General features: G+C 33.0%; 1 protein-coding gene across 20 annotated transcripts in view; it reads left to right on the top strand.

The window, feature by feature from the left end:
* Znf280d (zinc finger protein 280D) overlaps positions 1 to 19,804 on the top strand; it is a 101,160-nt gene that overhangs the window by 77,772 nt on the left and 3,584 nt on the right. For all 20 annotated transcript variants that reach the window (XM_087199182.1, XM_087199175.1, XM_087199178.1 and 17 more), the window contains 2 exons: positions 11,323 to 11,368; positions 18,999 to 19,054. In XM_087199182.1, coding sequence (XP_087055308.1) covers positions 11,323 to 11,368; positions 18,999 to 19,054 — 102 coding nt within the window. The remainder of the gene's footprint in view (positions 1 to 11,322; positions 11,369 to 18,998; positions 19,055 to 19,804) is intronic.

Genomic DNA, 19,804 nt, shown 5'->3' with positions numbered 1-19,804 from the left:
AATTAAAAAAATTTTCTCCAGAAACAACAGCTTCATTCTATTTTTAACAGTAAATTTTTATTCATCTACAGAATAGAGAGATGTGTTCTTTCTTGGTCATAGTTCAAAAATAATGATAAACCACATTCTTGATACAGCAATATGTGAATCTCCTTTGTGTTCTTCCACAGAACTCTGTTTCATAGAACTCTGTTGCTATTGTATATATCAGCTTCATTTCTGTCACTTGTACCTTCCTTTAAGTATTGTTTTAAATAAGGCAGAACAAATCTTGCTTATTATAGGCAGTTATTTAATTTTGTTTGGTACTAAGGCATTTTCCTTACATTTGATTCTTTACCATCAAATTATTCTAAATACTTTATTACCTAATCACAGATCACCATTTCTTGCACTTATGCTTTGGGTTACCACTGAATAAAAGATGTGATTGTTTCAGTTTGAGTTCATCACCATTCTGAGAAAAATGACTGAAACCGTAGAGATTTGGATTCTTATTTTTGTTGCATTTTCGCAAAACATCTCGCCTCTTCACTTTATTCCTCAGACATTTACTGCTTATCTGCTTTGTGCACAGCACTGTTCTAGGTGCTGGAAAAATAAATTGAAATTTCTGCCCTCATGTAGCTGTTAATTTTGTCATAAAAGAAAAAATAGAAAGTAAATCAAATATACGTTCCAAAGTGATCAGTACTATAAAGGAAAAGGGAAGTGGAGAAGGAGGATAGAGAAGTAAGAAGTGGGAGTTGGGAGGCTGCCATTTTAAATTTGGTGACTGGAGAAGACCTTACTGAGAGATGGCATACTGAGAAATGAGCTGCTTGGCTGTATGTTAGATCCCTGATTCAAGGAATTGCAGGGAGGCCAATTTGGCTGCCACAGGGGGAAGCACAGGAAGGGGCAGGCCTTTGAGCAATGTTGGCCTTGGGACTTAAGACCTTACAGATTACTGCAAGAAAAGGTGGCTGTTAAGCCAGGCATGGTGGTGCACACCTGTCTGTAATCCCAGCACAGCAAGGGGGCAAATGGGGTGATTTTTTTAGGTTGGGTATTCAAACACAGGCGCTGTGGCACATGCCTGTAATCCCAACACCCAAAAGGCTGATACAGGATTGTTGTGGTTGTGAGGCCAGCCTGAACGCCTGAACTAAAGGCCCTGTCTCAAAAAAACAAACAAAATTTTTAAAAATGAGACTTTGTAGAGAATTTTTAATAAAGGATATTTCACTAAAAACCTAAGTAAACAACCTAAATAAAAATATAGAACCTAAGTAAACAAAACCTATTATAGCAGGTATATTTATTTAGCTGCTTTCTTAAGAATAGTTGCAGGAGACCAAGACAGAGTCAGGGAGATTAGGGGCTCTTGTAATCAAGTAGGAGGAGATGATGGGGGTTTGGCCTAAGATGCTATCAATGTAGGTGGTAAGTGATTTTATTTTGGTTATATTTTGAATTTGTTGGCATTTTGGATGTGAGATATGAGAATGTTGAGGATGACTCCACAGTTAATGGTCTAAGGAACTGGAAAGATGGCATTGATAATAACTGAAATAGACAAGACTTTGAGAGGATAGGTTTGTGGTGAAGATGAGGACTTTGATTTGGGATGTTTTAATTTGAGATACCTATTACATAGCTAAGTAGAGATGTTATAGTCACTCCCTTGTGTGAATTTAGGGAAGTTTTCTGTGCTGTAAGAATCATTAATACTGTTAGGAATGTAGCTCAGTGGCACTGCACCTGCCTGGCAAGCACAAGGTCCTGAGTTTGATCCCCGGTACTGCAAAAAAAAAAAAAAAATCATTAGTATTATTTCAAAATGTCACGAGAGAATAAAAGTAAAACTGTGGAGATCTTGTAAAGGTCAGTGTATTATATCACTGTCAGTATCCTGGCTGTGATATTGAACTATAGTTTTGCAAGATGTTATCACTGGGAAAACTGAGTAGAGTTCATGAGATTTCTCTGCTTTGTTTCTTACACCTGTATAAATCTATAATTGCCCCCAAATAAAAAATTAAATTAAAAATGAAATGGAACTGTATGAGATCCTCAGGGGATACAGTAGAGCTAGATAAAAGGCAGGACTTATAAACTCAGCTACAAGGAATCTGATGATAAATTAGGGGGATGAGAAGAAATGGACAAGGAAAACTAAGAAGTGATCAGTGATGTAGGTGGAAAACCAAGGAGTGGCAGTGCCTTTCTTTGGAGCCTCAGTTACCCTTTTTGTAAGATGTGAGTGCTAACTTGTTTCACAGTTCTGTGGTTCTATTATTCGTTACTGGTTATACCTAAATGTTATAGTTTATTTCTATGAGAAGATGAATTTAGAATGCCACACACCCCTACCCAATAGCAAAAGCAGGGACTCTTGACCTTGAGAAAATTAAATGTTCCATGTTACTCTTAAGCACATACAACTCTCTACATGTACTACTATAAAAACAATCTTCTTGTGTTTGTATAAAAGAAGGTAAGTGACTGAGTGTTTTCCAAATTCTCCATTGTAGAACTGATGTCCATAATTCATATGTGGTGTGGGGGAAAATGTTTCTGTGGTCAAATGAATTAAGGAAATGCAGGTTAAACTTAGGTAAATGCTTTAGTGTGGGATTTTACATGCTATATATGGCCTGTGAATATGTCAGAGAATATTTGTTTAAAATTGTTTTCCATCAGCACTAACATCATGACATAAACCTTCATAGAATGAATGGCATATAAAGTGCTGATCTTACTTGGAAAATGAAAGCAGTTGTATAAAGTGTTGACTAAAAAGATCTCCTAAGGTGGAGTGTATAAGTAGATGCTAGCAAGTACATTTTCCTATTTTTAGATACTATATCAGGAAAAAATGGCATCATTTATAAAATCTAAGAAATACATAATAAAGACAGTAGTTATTATCCTATTCTGCCTATGATTGTTGCAGCAAGGGATACTTCTGTATGGTTACCTTAGTATGATTTTACACTGAAAACCTAATCTCATTATTTCTAGCTTCTCTCTGTAATTCCTTATTCTTAGTTTATTAATCTATCTCGGCTACATTTCTTGAGGATATTACAATTTCTAGCCTTCACATTATCCTTACTTTTTTTAAAAATAGTTTTCGATTTTGTAAAGCCTTACTTCTTTACTAAATGGCTTCTAGAGATCTTCCTTGATAAGATTAGGAAATTTGATACAGCTCTATATTAAACCCTCAGACCCCTAGACCCTTAAAGGGGCAGTGTGATAAGAGTGCAGACTTTGCAGCTGATGGCCTAGTTTGGAGTCCTGCCCTGTTGCTTACTAGCTGTATGTGACATTTATAAAGCACAGATAACAAAAATACTCATAAAGTGTTAATATGTCCATTTAGTACTTCAGAAATGATTAGCACGTAGGAACCACCATACAGTCATGAAGTTATCATTGTACTGTAATGTATTGTTACTATTCAGGTGGACTTATGCTATTCTTCGATTTATTTTTCATTCTACCCTTCCGTACTATTTTTACAAGTTACTTCTATTAGCTTTCTTTCCCTGACTTAGTTTATCTTTCTTTTAGAGTTACTGTGGTGGCACATATTAGTCATATCATTTGATTTTTGTGTCTGAAACCCACTAAACATACTTTCAGGCAAATTTTCTGAACACTTCTAAATTTATTTTAGTCATAGCTATCTCTTATAAATTGTACCAATATTTCCCTTAAATTATACTGCATTATATTTGGCTATACTGTGAATCATCTCATACTTTTAGGCTACTTCTGATTTTGAGATCTTTCTGCAGACTCTTGTCAGTTTGGTATTTGACCCTTGGAAAAGCTTACTGTCATCTACCAATATAGCCTCCTGTGCTGCATTTATTGAAATATGGAAGTTTTTAATCCTATTAAAATTCTATTGTTTTTAATCTTCCACACTGAAAAATCTGTTTATACCACTGTCAAGTAGGGTATTATGAAAGGAATGTACCCTTGAAATAAGGTAGACCTAGGTTTAAATCCTAGTTTTGCATAAGGCTCTGGGCTTAATTCCCAGACACACACACACACACACACGTGCGCGCGCACACACACACAATGAGAAAATTTTTTCAATCCTAGTTTTATGTCTAACAAGCTTTGTAGCTTTGAGTAAATTATTTTAACCTGAGCTTCATCTTCCTCATCACTGAAAGATATGTAATAATTCCTCACAGGGTGGTTGTAAGAAATAATATGTGCAAATCAATTAAATTACTAATACAAATAATTAAATATTTAAATTATTTGGTACCACCCTTACAGAGGGTAGCCACTCAATAAATGCATACTTGCTGCTTCTACTGTTATTACTATTACTATTATTATTACTGCTACTTCCACATGACAGGCAACCTTGAGAACTACTTGTCTGTGGAGTCTTCATCATCAAGAGTTTAGTAGCAGTCCATCTGCACTGAAGTCATTTGTAATGTTCCCTTATACTTCAGTCGTGTAGTACATTCTTCCAAACTGCTGGGTGGATGACATTTCATCACACTGCTTCAGTTTAACTTTGTTTCATTCTCATTCAGAATTAAGTGTAATTCTGGCTTTTCTTGTCAAAAGACTAAGAAACAACACTGACTTGTAGTAAATTAGTACAGAATTCTTTCTGTTTAGAAAGAAAACATTAGTTTTTTTAACTTAAAGAATCCCTTCTTTAAAGAGGAAATTTTATTACCAGGTACTTATTTCCAAGATTGTGGCACTTATCCCATACTACTATTCTATGAAAATATAAAAAGAAAAATGTATAATTGTGCTAGCTAGCAATAGTTATGTAGCTGTTTGTTTTGTAGAACTTGGAAATGATATATTTTTTTTAAAAAGGCCTTTCTCAAATGTTATACTATTATTGAACTCAATTATAAAGTTGCTTTGTTCTGTTTCCCCCTTTATGTCAGTTTTCTCTTCCCATGTCTTTTCTAGTATATCTACCTGTGTAGATGAATTATAACAGAAGTAAAATTTTACATTTTATAAAATTCTTTTTCTTGACAAGTTGAAACTAAAGATAATTCCCTTTAGCAAATTTTCAGAACATGAATCCATTATAAATAATGACTGAAGCTTACAAAACTAGGCTACTTAACTAGTCTTAGTGATTGAAATGTCTTACAAGCCACAGTTTGAAGTAGTTTTAGTTGATTTGGTTTTGACCTCCAAGATTGTACTAAACAAAGTACAGTAGTACCTCAGTTCACAAACTTTATTATTTCTGCATCTCTGGTCACAAACCGAATTAATGAAAACCTAATGAAATTCATTGGTTGGGTACCATGTTGACCTTACGGGGAAATTTGATTTGGTTCTTGTCCATTTCAGTCTGCAACCCGAATTGTGAAAAGAATTAAGTTTGTAAACCAAGGTAGCACTGTACCCTGGAAAGGGCATTGACTGAAGTATCAGAGTTGAGGACCCTGCTTTTTGGTCATGTACTTTAATTTCTTCATCTGTGAAATGGGTTGAAAATAATGTTCTGAAAGTTTAAAAGAGGTATGTAATGTGTTTCACAAATAAAAAGTTGTGTATTATACTTTATTGAATTCCTCTAGAGAATACTAGGAAAAATGAAAATCGAAAATTGACTTTCCTTGAAACCACCTTCCTCCCTCTTATTTGAGAACCACTAAGAGATCTTGAATTTCATTCTTAGCACCCATAGCCTCAACATGGCTGCTTCCCTTCTGTATATTTATTGACACTGAATGTTGATAATTTGCCCTCTCTGAGCCAGAAGGCCTGTATGCCTTCCATGTCAGGAGTTGGAAACGAAACGTGAATAAAAGATATGGTTTGTGCCATATAACTTTTGTAAAATACTATACAAAAAAGAATCTAAACCTATCCCCAAAATGAAATACCACTTTATTGTTACTTTCAGATAAACTAATTCAAACTAATTCAAAGATGTAAGCAGTCAGTACACTTTCAGAGTCAGAATGGCTACATTTTTGAGTTTTATATTTGAAAATGTTTGTTAAATGTTATATTTGAAAATTTTCTGTTAAATATTTCATCTCTTTGAGTATGAACTTTGAAGAATATATGAGGGGTCATTCTATTGTGAATTTCAGAAGTTATTTAGAGGAAGTATTGGCTCTAATCATAATCTAAGTTTTAAAGGCTTAAATGTTCAAAATGGCCAACTACCTTCATTTCATCTAAATTGGCAGGAAAGAAAGGCAAACCAATCTAATCTCACATTTCCGGCTTATTTGCTTCTCTAATCTTTTGAAATGTGACTGGGATTAGAAATACTCAGGGATCTTTCCTCTAGATTCAGGATTGTTAATCTCAAAAACATCTCTAGGAACTGTAAAATAAATTTTCTTTTCAAAGTAGGTAGTTTTAAAGCATTTGTACTGGTATGAAATTGCAAGTCCATACTTGAGAGCTGTACATCAAGATATGTTGGTTTCTGGCAGTTTGGACTTGGTGTCTTTGACATTGGGTAAGCAGAGAAGAAGGAAAGATAAATGAAACTTTCTTGCAGTTTAGGACAAACTGCCAACCTCTACCAATGACTTTTAGGTTAGTGCCACTTTTCCAGTCTCCTGGTCTTGAGGCTCGTTCATTGGTTATAAATAAATTTTCTAGGGTATTATTCAGTATTGCCAACAAAATAAAATAGAACTCTACTCCTAACCTACATTAATTCTGCATACACTGGTTGTCTTTTTTCTTTTACAGTTTTGCACACATTTTTTCTTGATTTCTTACCAATCTTTACCTAGCTCTGTCTATCCACAATGATTATTGTGCTTTTTTCCCTTACTTTAGATGAGCAGGTCAAACCCAGGTTTTCAGAAATGGGTTGATTTTTCCATACCAGAGCAAATAAGGCTGGTTCTAAGGGGAGTAGACTAGCAATCAAAATTAGTATCTAGTGTATTGGGTGTGAGGGTACATTGGTAGCATGAAAGAAGACTCAAAGCTGTGGGGAAAGTTAAGTCATAAGGCAGTCCGTGTTGTGCACAGCAAGTACTGTACCAGAAGATTGATTCCAGACTCTACCCATGACAATAATGTTAGGTACCATTTATTGTTTACATATAATGTGGCAGACAATTCCACATATTTTGCATTTCTTTGCTTAATTTTTATAAATCTATGAGACGAGTGCTATTATTGTCCTTCACACAACTGAAGTATACATAAATTAGCAATTTGCCTGGTGTCACGTAACTATTAAGTGGATAATCTAGAGAAATTCTGGCAGTCTGTCCTCAGAGACCAAACTACTAAGTACTGTACTTCCTGCCTTGCGGGACAGGACTTAGCTTCAATGTGAAGGCCCCCTTGCTAGAGAGGGGCAGGCAGGAACTACACACTCATAGCACAGAGACAGTAATACAGCTTCCCAATCATAAGGCAGTATTTCTTAGATGTATGGACGATAGGATATTTTAGCAAAGAATGGCATAGAATTGTGTTTATCATGATTAATTTGGCAATCATTCTGAATAGAAGTGATGTTTATAGTTGTGCATAAGAATGACACAGAATGAGCAGATCTGTGTGGTAAACATGGCCATATGATTGCTCTGTAAGTACCACAAATTCAGTATGTCCAAAACTAAATTCATTTTTCTTGCCAGTCAAGGCAGACATTTGGAATGGGTTATGTTTGTTCTCAATGTAACTTTAGTCTGAAGTTCTGTTAGTTTTAACTTGTTTCCCTAAATCTTCCTTTTCTGCACTGACATTCCTCCTGTTGTAGATGAAACAGTCACAAACTGTCTGCTTTTTCTGATGCTGAAATCTGATCACATTTTCCTGCTGGCTTTAGTGTTCTTAGTATGAACACTTTATCATAGCTATGAAGATCTATGAAGTTGCCTTTGCTATCTCTTCAATTTTATCTTCAACTATTTTACTATATGCTATACATTTAAGTGATAGGAGACTTTGCTAACAACTCTTGTACTTCCTGCAAACCCAAGTTTGTTGTACTGTTTCACTGCTTAATTGTTTCCTTCCCTATCATACTAGCTCAGTCCTTTGTTTAGCTGTTGTATCATATAGCTATAAAAATTTCAAAATTTTGTGAACATTTGCTGTTTACAAGAGACTTTGTTTCTATTTTTGGACTAGAATACTTACATATATTTAACATGGTAAATGTTCAGTCCAAACTCCTTCTCCACACAAACCTATTAACACTTCTCAGAGGGAATGATCAGAAATGATGTTACTTCTGAGTCTGATGATTACTGTTTTAAACTTAGTCCTGAATGTCTTAAATGGAAGGTCTTGAGAACCAGCTGACTTTACTACTAGCTTTTTGTACAGTCTTTTTAGACTTTTCAGTACATTTACAAATAATCTTAAATTGAAGATTACATTTGTAATATTAGCATTGAAGTGTTTGGCTTTTAAATGTTACTGGAAACAAAGAATTTGCCATAGCTGAAATGAACCTGAATAGTTTCCCTTTCAGCCTCTCTCTGAACCCATGGTATGTTTATAGTGTGAATGAAACCTCAAAAGAGCATAGTACCATAGTTGAATCAGGGATAGCCACTGTATGTGTAGCCTCGTGTTAGTCATTTTACCTGCAGAAAAATGCAAATAGGGCCATGTATTTTCATTTTAGATGTTAGAGGAAAGGAATTATGCTTTACAAATACATCAAAGATCTATCAGGTTTCCATAGAAAAGAAAAATTGCTTGCAATCTTACCATTAATGATGTTAAAATTGATCGCTAATTAGTGCTTCTGTTCTCTTTGTATTGAAATCTCAATGTTCTAAATATTGCACTACATTTTTCTATAAAAAATTACTGCAATATTCACAAGTCACATTAAAATTTAAAAAAATTCACAAGTGACAAGGTTATTAGCACAGAACTTTGAGCTTAGCAAATTTGACCATCTTCTCCAAAAGTTGAATATCGCAAATGATGACTATTTCAACAGGTAACTTTAATGAATAAGAATTACAGGTTAAAAAAGAAAAAAGAATTACAGGTATGGAATTTTTTTTCTTTTACAAAAGGTAATATATTTGTAGTATTAAAGTTGATTTTAAGTATGCTTTTATAGTTACAAAATTTTAGTGATTATTGTGATGAAATTTGTAGTATACACTTCTGATTAATTTCAGAGTTGCTTTTACTGGTTATTACAGTATTGTCCCATAAAGGGAATTGTATAGTAAAAGGTACAAAACAAGATCAAGATTGTAGACTTCTTAATGCTGATTGATTTAGTAATGCACTGTGTTCTCATCTACCAGTTCCTTAGCCAGTAAAATGAAGAATAATAAAAAGCTCTGTCACCAACTTCCACTGGAAAGATAAGAGGACTAGTTTTCCCCAACTGATATGCCAACAATAATAGTTACACATATTTAATGGATTCTATTTTAATTGCACAAAATTGATTTATTACAATAGGCATACATAAAAGTGATTAGAGTGGTAGTTTTCTTTTGTAAAAATACAAAGTCTTTGATAACATTTTCAACAGTAAGCTGAAAAAAACTTTCATAAAATATTTTAGAAATGCTTTTTAACTAATTTATTTGTTTCAAACTGAATTTAATCAGTTGTAGAAAAATTTATTTAGAACTTTAATAATAGATCTACTTTTTGTTTCTTAGACTAATTTTTCATATTTATATGTTATGTTTAAAACTTATCTTCCCATATACTTCATTAATGCAGTGAAGTTGTACTTTATACTTGATGTAATCTCATCTTTGTAAGTATTGGTGTTCACACTTAAATACTTGAGAAGATTACAAAACCTAGTTCCAGGAAATTATTGACTTTTTTACATTGTCTTTTTGTTTTATTCAATTTGTTTGACAAATTAATTGTAAATTATTGTAATATATAAAACCAGTATTATGATTCTACAAAAAAGACCATGATCTTTTAAAAAGTTGTTCCTAATTTTGTATATCTTAAATATAGATAGCTTTTCAGTTAATTATTATTAATGTTTATTTTATTTATTTATTTATTTTGGTACTGGGGATCGAACTCAGGATCTTGCACTTGTGAAGCAGGCGTGGTGCCACTGAGCTAAATCCCCGGTCCTATTATTAATATTTAGTAAAGTGTTAACATTTGTAGCCTTAATTCTTTTTTATTTTTGGTGGTGCCGGGGATTGATCCCAGGGCTTTGTGCATAGTAAGCATGTGCATTACCACCAAGCTACACTCCCAGCAGTGATGGCCGTAATTTTTAAAATGTGCCTTCAGAGAATGGACAAAGAAGTAGAGTATTTTCCAATTCTGTATTTCATTAACTAACCATGATAGTAGCTTTTAAATGGTTGACAGTTCTGTCCTATTAGACATCTTCACTTTTTTTTGGTAAAATTTAAGTAAATGTGATTGTTGCTTATGTTAAATAAATTATACCTTAAATGTAGTATTGAGCCTTTATAGAGTTATGAATCATTGAATTCCTGATTAATGGCATTTCAGGTCAAGTAGGCCACTCTAATGTGATATGAAATTGAATGTCATATCAACAAATAATTTTGGGTGTGTCTGATTGTGGGATTTAAAATCTAATTAAAGTCATCAGCAGTTTCTAAAACAAATGCTTTGGAGAAGCTAGTTTTTATACTAAGTTAATTTTTTTTACAAGATTGTCTAGATTCTCTATCTTGGTAATATTGTAATATTGTAATATTTTTAGGAGTCACGTTTAAAACATTTATAGTTAATTTTTGAGCAGTGTTTATAAAGGTTTTTAAGAGAATACATTTTTCAAAATTCTAAATTATTCCTGTTTCTTTACTGCCTCTAGACTAAATTAATGTATATATTAAAGTGGCATTATCATGGAATTGTACAATAGATAAAATACTTATATTCTCGTACTTTTTATGTTCTATAATAGTACATACTAATGCATATTGTGTGTGAGTGTATGTATTATATATATGCATATAACATTTTAATTTTTAATTAAAAATTCAGCTTTATTGCAGTGCTGGAGATCAGACCTGCTGCTTTGTTTTTAATAACCTTTTTGAGTTTTTTTTACTAATGCATTATGTCCTTTATTTTAAATTGTACCTAGCAAAAAGAATATTTCTTAAGTGTTCTTGTTTTTAGAGAAGATAATACAGTACATGTCTTTATTCATTAATCACACTTCTAAATCTCATGTATTTTATTTTTATCTTAAAACATGTACAGACGTCATTCACTATTCTAGGATAAAAGGGACATTAGGCTTACATTTTAGTTATTTTAAACATGTAAAACCCAGTTCGTATTTTAAGTATGTAAGTATAATGTAAAATAATCAATACTTATTTTGTTTTCAAGATTAAAAAATGAAGCTCCCACTAAGGAACAAGGACCTGTGTCTCAGGTAAAATGTGTTCTGTTTCATAACTTAACAGTTTATATACATTGGAAAGTATTGTCTATGAATTTTTAAATTTTAAATTTCAAAATGCATACTTCAGTAATTATTGGCATGTTATAAGGAGGAGAAAGCTGAGGTTTAAAATTTTTCATCAAATATAAAATATCTAATTTTAAGTAAAATTATAACATGTTTTTTGTTTTGACAAAGATGTCATCTTTTTAAGTGCTTGTTATTTACCTTAACTATTGAATAATGGAAATATATGAATCAAAAATTACGAAGTCAGTTGAACCTCGGTCATTTGACACTCCAGGAAGTTAGTATTTCCAGATGATTTAATATTCTGAAACATTTAAACTGTCAAAAGGTTTTATCTAATTTTTAAAATAGAAGTATTTTGAATATATATTAACTATGTTTCAGCTATCTTAAATAGGTACTTTGAATGTAAGACTTATGACTATCATATGAATGTTATTTACTGGACAGTCTAATAGGTGATTGTAGAAATAGTTTTGCTCAAGTACTTTATTGCTGGCAATTTTTTGATATTAATATTTATTTGCTTCTTTCTGAGTAGACTGAAGAGAGTTAAGTTGACATTTGTCTTTTTTATACAATATTTCTGTCTTGCACAGTGCATAAGTGAAATCTAGGTAGAAATAGCAGTGTTTTTCCTGAAGGCTTTTATATGATATAAAATGTTCTTTTCCTTGAAAGATTTTTAACTATCATTCTTTAATGAATATAGGAGTTTTTGTTTTATCTTTCTTTTTGAGTGGGTTTTGGTAGTTTGTGGTTTTCTAGGAATTGATATGCTTTTATTTAAGATGTTGAACTTGTAAATATATTCTTACATATATAGAGTTGCTTGTAGTGGTCCCTTATTTTCCTTTTAATGTTTGTGGGGTCTGCAGTGGTACCCCTTTTTCAATCCTGATACTGAGATTTTGTGGGGTTTCTTTCCCTGTTGTCATATATTTTACTTTTACATATGTTATAAAAGCAGAGACTGACTTTAAAATTTTTTTAAATTTTTGCTTAGTTATCTTTTGGGACTATTAAAAAATCAGTTTTACATTTTCCTTTATTTTTACCATTTTTAGTGGTTTTCATCTCTTTATGTAGCTCTCCATTTCTGTTATATATTTTTTATTTGAACTTTTTTGGTGTACAGTATCTAGTGTTGCAGATACTGGTAATTCTTTCAAGGCCTCTTGTTTAAAAATGTTTTGCTTTTTTGAAAGATCTTTTTATATTGACTTTTTTTCTTTCAGCAGTTTAAATAATTTTTTGGAGGGGCTTGTATACTTGCTGACAAGATGTCTTATACTGTAATTACTGTCTTTGGATCTCTGTATATAAAGTATCATTTTTCTTTGGTTGCCCTTAAGATTTTATCTTTAATTGTCACCAGTTTGTACATATGACATGTCATGTACAAGTGTTTTTGTTTATTTGCTTATTCTTACGTTTATCTATTTGTGTAACTACTTTTGGCATTTATCCTAATTGGTATTTTCACAACCATCCCTTTTCCAATGAAATTCCAGTTCCTACATGTTGAACCATTCCATGTTAACCCTGTTCTTAAATACCTTGATTTGCCCCCTCCCCCTAATGTTTGTGTTTCATTTCAGATACATTCTATTGACTTGTCTTCAATTTCACTGGTTCATTTTTCAGTTGTGCCCTGTGTTCTGATGAGCCCATCAAAAGCATTTTTCACCTCTATCATGCTGGATTTGTTTGTTTCTATTCCTAAGCATTGTAATTGATTTCTTTCTTAAAGTGTAACCCTACTGAAATTTCCATTCTGTTGTGCATGTTATCTCCCTTTTCTACCAAAGCATGTAATATATTAATTGCAGTGATTTAAAACTTTCTCTTTGGGAGTTCCAATATCTGGGGCTTGTCTAAGTCTGGTTCTTTGTCTCCTGATATTAGATTTGAAAGCCAGGCAGTGTGTGTAGGACTGCAGTAAGTAGTGTCTGTATCTGGAAATCTGCACACCTTTTCTTATGTTAAACCGTTAGTGTGGGGTTTGGGTCTATCTAGTACAGAGCTGACCTGAATTTTGTTTCTCTCGGGATTATCTCAAGGCACTGCTGGGTTCAGTTCCTTCAGTAATTCATTGTGTTGAAAGTGGGAGTTACATTGCTGCAGATTTTTTCCTCTTGATGTTCCCCTTGCTCCATACTCAGCTTTTGACTTTCCCTGTGAGACCGAGGCTGTCTGCGCTCTTGCGCTTCTTTCAGGGGTACTGCTGTTGCTTAGTTCCGGGTGTTTTCGAGGCTGGGGGTGGATGATACTCTCTGTTGTGATGTGACTTCACTCTTAAACAGACTGCCCAGAGTTTTGAGGGTAGAGTTCTTTTTCCTTCCCCCAGCCAGTCAGTCACTGTGCTTTGAGGGCAACAGGGTTTGCTTTTCTCCTTTCTAAGTATGTAAAGGTATAAACATGAAGGAAATCTATGAAACCTATGCTTTGGAGCATCGTCCCTTGATTGTTTCCCAATAACATTCATACTTGACTAGAGTAAATCATTAGTTTTATTTTCCTGTGATTGTACTGCTCACATTTGTCTAGTGAAACCAGCTTTTTTTTATATGAAAACCAAGTTTCTTGAATTAATTTTTTGTTTAAAAAACAAAAAAAAGGTGGGCCTGGTGCAGGCTTGTAATCCCTGTACTCTGGAAGGCTGAATTAGGATGCTAAATTCGAGCCCAAGATTGGCAACTTAGTAAGACCCTGTCAAGAAAGAAAAAAAAGAAAGAAAGGAAGGAAAGAAAAGGAAAGGAAAGGAAGGAAGGAAAGAAAAAAAGAAAGAAAAAGAAGAAAGAAAAAGAAAGAGAGAAAAGAAAAGAAAGAAGAAAGGAGGGAAAGAAAAAATTTTTTAAAAGGGCTGGGGCTGTAGCTTCGTGCAAAGACCCTGGGTTCAATCCCCACCCAGTACTATAAAATAAATAAATAAAAACTTTAAAATAATTTATGCTAAAAATTTAGAAGTCCATAAGCAAATTTAAAGGAAGCCCTATAGAAAAATGGAAGCCCACAAGAAACAGTCTTGGTCCATGTATTTCTTTCAAGCATACATGTGATGTGGATAGTCCCTTGAATGGATCCAGGTGTTTGTATAATGTGTACATGTGACATGGTAGACAGCTTGAATTAATCTTCAAGATTTTGATCAGATACATCATAATGGAATCAGTATTATCACGTCCCCATAATATTTTCCTCTTATCATTGTGATAATATTTGTATTTCTCTACATTTCCTCCTTGAACATCAATTCCTATTCATATACTAGATTGCCTCTGTTCTGCTATGATATATATTCTGTACTACAACATTCTGCTTCTGTTTCCAGTTAATTGTATATGCACCGTGACTCTTCCCCTCCAGTATTAAGTTTAGTGTAGTTTCATAATAAGAAAATAGGAGGTAAGAGAGATGATGTAGGTAGATATAGTACATGCCTTTCTCCTTGCTTCCTACCTTAGCTGCTAGGGAACACCCCATAATATATTCCAGGAATCCTTTTATTGAAAACAGAGATTAATATAGTTCCTTTCCTGTCTGTTGTCAAGGTGGTTTCTTAATTCAAAATATACACATAAATATGCAGAGTAGAAATTCCCTGTTATTTCATTATGAAAATGGCAGATTAGCTCTAGTCTGTATTCCTATAAGGCTACATGGAGTGATTCAATAAAAAAAATTATAAAGTTTCATGGTAGCAAAGACTGTAATCCTAGCACTCAGTGGGCTGAGGAAGAAGAATCATAAATTACACTGAATTAACCCTGACCATCATAGATATATTGCCCTCATATCTGTATGATATGAAGATAAATGATACATATGAAGATATTTGAAATAGACAGGAAATTTTAAATGGTCTTCCGATTTTGAATTTTTAAATTGATATAAATACATCTGATAAAACAGCCACTGACCTGGCACTTAAAAAGTCTTGACAATTTCATCTGAAATAGTTTAACTTGTAAGATAAAATTGACATTGTGTTTGGATCTTTTAAAACTGAACATACAAGGTATGATTGAAAAGTACAATGAATATGTAAATTTTTAAAATATATTACAGTAAAAGAAACATTGCCGTTATTCTTTCTCAGAATATTCCCCCTAACCTCAAACACATTTATCTGTAGCATTCTTGCCACTTTCTGAAGCAGCTCTGGAAGTCCTTTAGTTGTGTTGTCATGATTACTTCCATGCTCTCAGTTGATTCCTTTATCTTTCATGGTCATTTTTACTTTTGGGAAGAGCCAGAAGTTGCATGGTGCCAGATCCAGTAAATAAGGTGGATGAAGACACACCATCATGTTTTTATGAGCCCGCCTTTCCACTGGATGGCACTGGACAGCAACATTCAATCATGAGAGAAAGCATTTCATTTTGGAGATTTCTGTTTGGGGGAAGGTTTCTTGGGTTATCTCACTGGTAAATTTTTACTTCCATCTCCCTCCCTACCTACCTCCTTTCTTCCTCCTCCTCTTCTTCTTTTTCCCTCCCTTTTGTCTTTCGTATTTTTCTGATACTGGATTTCCTAGAACAGCTCCTTTTGTTGTATGTTCCTTTCTTGCTTACTTATTTTAGTTGCCGTATTTATAATTAACATTTTATTCTCTGGTTCTATTTTTTAAGTTTTGTTATTGTTTAATGCTGTAATAACATACGTCTCTGGGGATATTACATATAGAAATTTTTTTTCTCTTGTTCTAGTGATATCTCTTAAATATCCCAGCCTCTTTGCTTATTTAGTTTGGTCTTTCTCCTGTTAAAGGGTATCTTTATTTGTGTGATAATGAGTGCCCTTACATAGTTAAAGAGTGGAGCTAAAAAGTTCAGTGGAAACCCTGTGTGTTTGAATGGGGACAGGGCCACCTTGCATAGCCATGTGGGTTGTACACTGCAGAACTCCAGAGGGCACGGTTAACATACATCTCTTTTGTACTGTCAAAAATAATTGATATTTACTATGTTAAAAGTTAAAATGTGAAATTCAAAAAAATACTTATTAATTGACTTCATAATAAACCTATTACATATTAACATTGTTTCTCTGGAAAATAATTTCTAAAACAAAAGAAATTCAGGAGAATACCCTTCTTTTGTACTTGTACATCTTTTTAATGTCTAGCTTAGTAGAAGATAACTGGATTTTCATGTTTCTGAATTTGGTGTGTTGTGTTATATTGTTTTGGTTGAAATAGATGAAAAATACCTAGCCTCACCCAGTATATTAATAATCTTTTCAGATAATTGTATTTTCCTTTGCTATTGTGCCCAAACTAGACAAGTGGAAGTTTTCTCTGTTGTAGTGTGGAATATGACTTTATATCACTGAACTTTTAGCACTTTGTAGATCAAAATCTATTGGTCCATTTCATATTTTGAGTAGATCTTTTATCCATGCATGATGTTACAAAATCATTCAAAAAATATTGATTTACTGTGTTACATAGTTCTTCCACATTTTGACGTTATGTTATATAATATCAAGTAATCACATTTATTAATATTAACCTTAATCTGATCAGTGATGGATATGAATTTTCTCAAAATGTAATTTTTTACTTTGTTATCAAAAGCAAATACTGTCAGTTGTTTTCTTTGATATGGAAGGTTCATCTTAGTAATTTTCAAGAAAATGTCTACTAGGTACCCAAACCTAAATACCCACAGTTTGGCAGTTATTCTTTAAAACAAAAGTGATGTTCCATGAAAAGGTGATTAAGTTCACCGCACAACTCAGTTACAGACCGCGGTGTTTTGGTATGCAGCATCAGTGCTTTGTGTACGCTTCTTATCTCACCACACAGAATATTAAAAAGACATGAGTTCAAACATTGATGTTTAATAAAATTAGTTTTATTGCTTGTGTAAGATTAGTGATGCAGTTTGGGTTTGGCACCATTGCCTTGATTTGCATTTAAGTGTCAGTATTTTTATTTACCATTGTTTTTATACCAAGAGTTATGACCATATATGCCTCCTGAAAGTAGCTTGGATTCCCTAGGTGTCTGTGAATCACACTTTTGAGACCTATTGATGTGAATTATAATGTGAATATTGCTTCCTGGACTTGTGGACTACATGATGTATATGGGTAGGAAACGTAGGAAAATCGGGTGGTGAACTGATTTCTTTGGTGAAGAGAATACTCCCAAAGTTACTATAAAAAAATCTTTCTTTGGGCCTGAGGATTTGCTTTAAAGAGAAATCTTCTAAATTCCAACTGGGGTGGTAGGGTGGGGAGTGATTCCTCTGGCCACTGGCATTCTTAGACTCAGGTGAGAAGAGGGACTGAATATCTCTCTGTTTAGTATTATGACTTTAAGCCTTCCTGTTTTCCCTCACCACACATACCTGTCTTTTGCTGTTCCTGGTTTTGGCAAGTCTAGAATGTGTCTTCCTCAGTTGACTAACTTTTAACTTCTGTGGTAAAGAATGGAGGGTACCTTTTGTGTGAATAGGAGGAAGGAGCATTGAGATTTCCCAGCAGTCCTTGTCCTTCATTTTTGCTCTTTATATACTAGGTATTGTACTGGGTTCCTTGAAATGAAAGCTGCCTTAGGTTCTTCACACCAATTTGACTCTCTACATTGCCCCACTGCTGATGGTTCACTGTAACTTCTTCCATGCTGCTAAGTCATGTACCACTCCCCTAGCCACTTCCATCTTCTAAAAACCTTGAAATCACTTTAGTAATTAGTATGCTTTGGTGTATTCTTAGTCTTTGTGACTAAAACTCTTTTATTTTTTTGCCCTCATTTTAGCAGAGTTTAGGAGGATAAGGAGACAAATGTGTGTGACTGATAAACTCTATTCAGTTTCACAGGCTTAAATCAATCTGCTATAAGGGTTAAGAGCTAGACATAAATTTGAATCTTTACTATTTATTGTCATATTGCACTGGGTTTTCTATTTAGCCCACTTATTTCTCATTTGTAAGTAGCGAATGTAAAGTTCTTAATACTTCCTTTTTATTCAGTAATACACATCCTATTTGCTCAATAGCTGGTAGTTGTTATAAAATGTCAGTCTAGCCTCTAGCATACTGGGGTTTCACTGTATTGTTTTCCTCTTAAAACATTTGAAATAAGCGAAATGTTTCTTCCCTTTGTCCATTTTCATTTTCTGCATTTGACAGTGAAAAGCTTATCATGATTCCAGTATAGAATCAAAATTTCAGAAATTTTTTTCTAAGTGTTTGTACTCAGCATATTTATATAAAATACTGTGGATGCATCTTCTTATTCAAATTCAAGTTGCATTGTATTAATTTCTATTCAAGTAAGTAATTATGGTCCATATTTGAAAGAGACTTAAGGAAAATAGGTATTGATATAAGTAGATAACTGCCTCTTGACTTGGATTCAGAAACTTTTGGTACAGTGAAATTCTTCAGAGTTTAAATATTTTTGAAATCCTATTCTTAATTATGAGAATTATTCTGTACTTTAGATTAAAAATTGTTTTTCTGTTTCTTTGGTGTGTTAGATTATACACTTGTTTCTTTTATCTAGAACATTTAATATAATAAATATAATTTAAGTTTTGCCATGAGTGTAAAATAAAAGTATTATTAATAATTTCAGGAAATTGCAAGACCTCATATGGCTGAAGGAGAAACAGAAACATCAAGTACCAAAAGGTAAATATAAGGAAAAGCTGAATCTCTTGAAATTTAAGTATATAAAATAACACTTGACCTGCATTATTTCATAGTTAGCTATGAAAGTTATTTAAATTTTATATATATATGGCATTCTTTTAGTAATGACTTTAATTAAAATCAAATTTTAAAATTTTAGTCCATCAAAAATATTTCAGATCCTTGGTTTTAAAATCTTGTATACATGTACAGAGTATTTTAGAAGTTGTTAATTTTTTCGAAAAGCTACTTACTAGCAAATAAAATGTTGAAAATTGTTAATTGGCCCTATTAAATAAATATAACTACAGTATACTGCAAGTTACAATATTGGGACAATTATTGCTAATACGTATTCTTAAAATATTTTAAGTGTTTTCATAAAGCTCTATAACTTATTTCTGTGGAAGGATCTAAACATAAAAGTTTCAAAATTCAGGGATTGATTTTAAAAGTTTTAATGCTTAGGTAGAGCTCTAATGAACACAACATACTTCACAGTCCTTTTTGAAAAGACAAAAGAGAATCCTAGCATTCTAATTAGAACTTCTTCAAGATAAAGATCATTTTATTTAGTCTTAAGTATTTTCCCCATTTCTTTTTTTATAGCATATATTTTACCACTTTTTTTTTGTACCGGGGATCAAACTCAGGACGCTGCACTTGCGAGGCAGGTGGCAGAACCACTGAGCTAAATCCCCGGCCCTATCGCATATATTTTAGAGTAGGTTGCTTATTAATCTGTTGAGA

This window comes from Heterocephalus glaber, unplaced genomic scaffold, assembly GCF_053883595.1.
Source record: "Heterocephalus glaber isolate CG9 unplaced genomic scaffold, H.glaber_assembly_v1.0 deba00001689, whole genome shotgun sequence".
NCBI lineage: Eukaryota > Metazoa > Chordata > Mammalia > Rodentia > Bathyergidae > Heterocephalus > Heterocephalus glaber.
The sequence above is the reverse complement of the archived record's forward strand: the minus strand, read 5'-3'. Positions and strand labels throughout refer to the sequence as shown.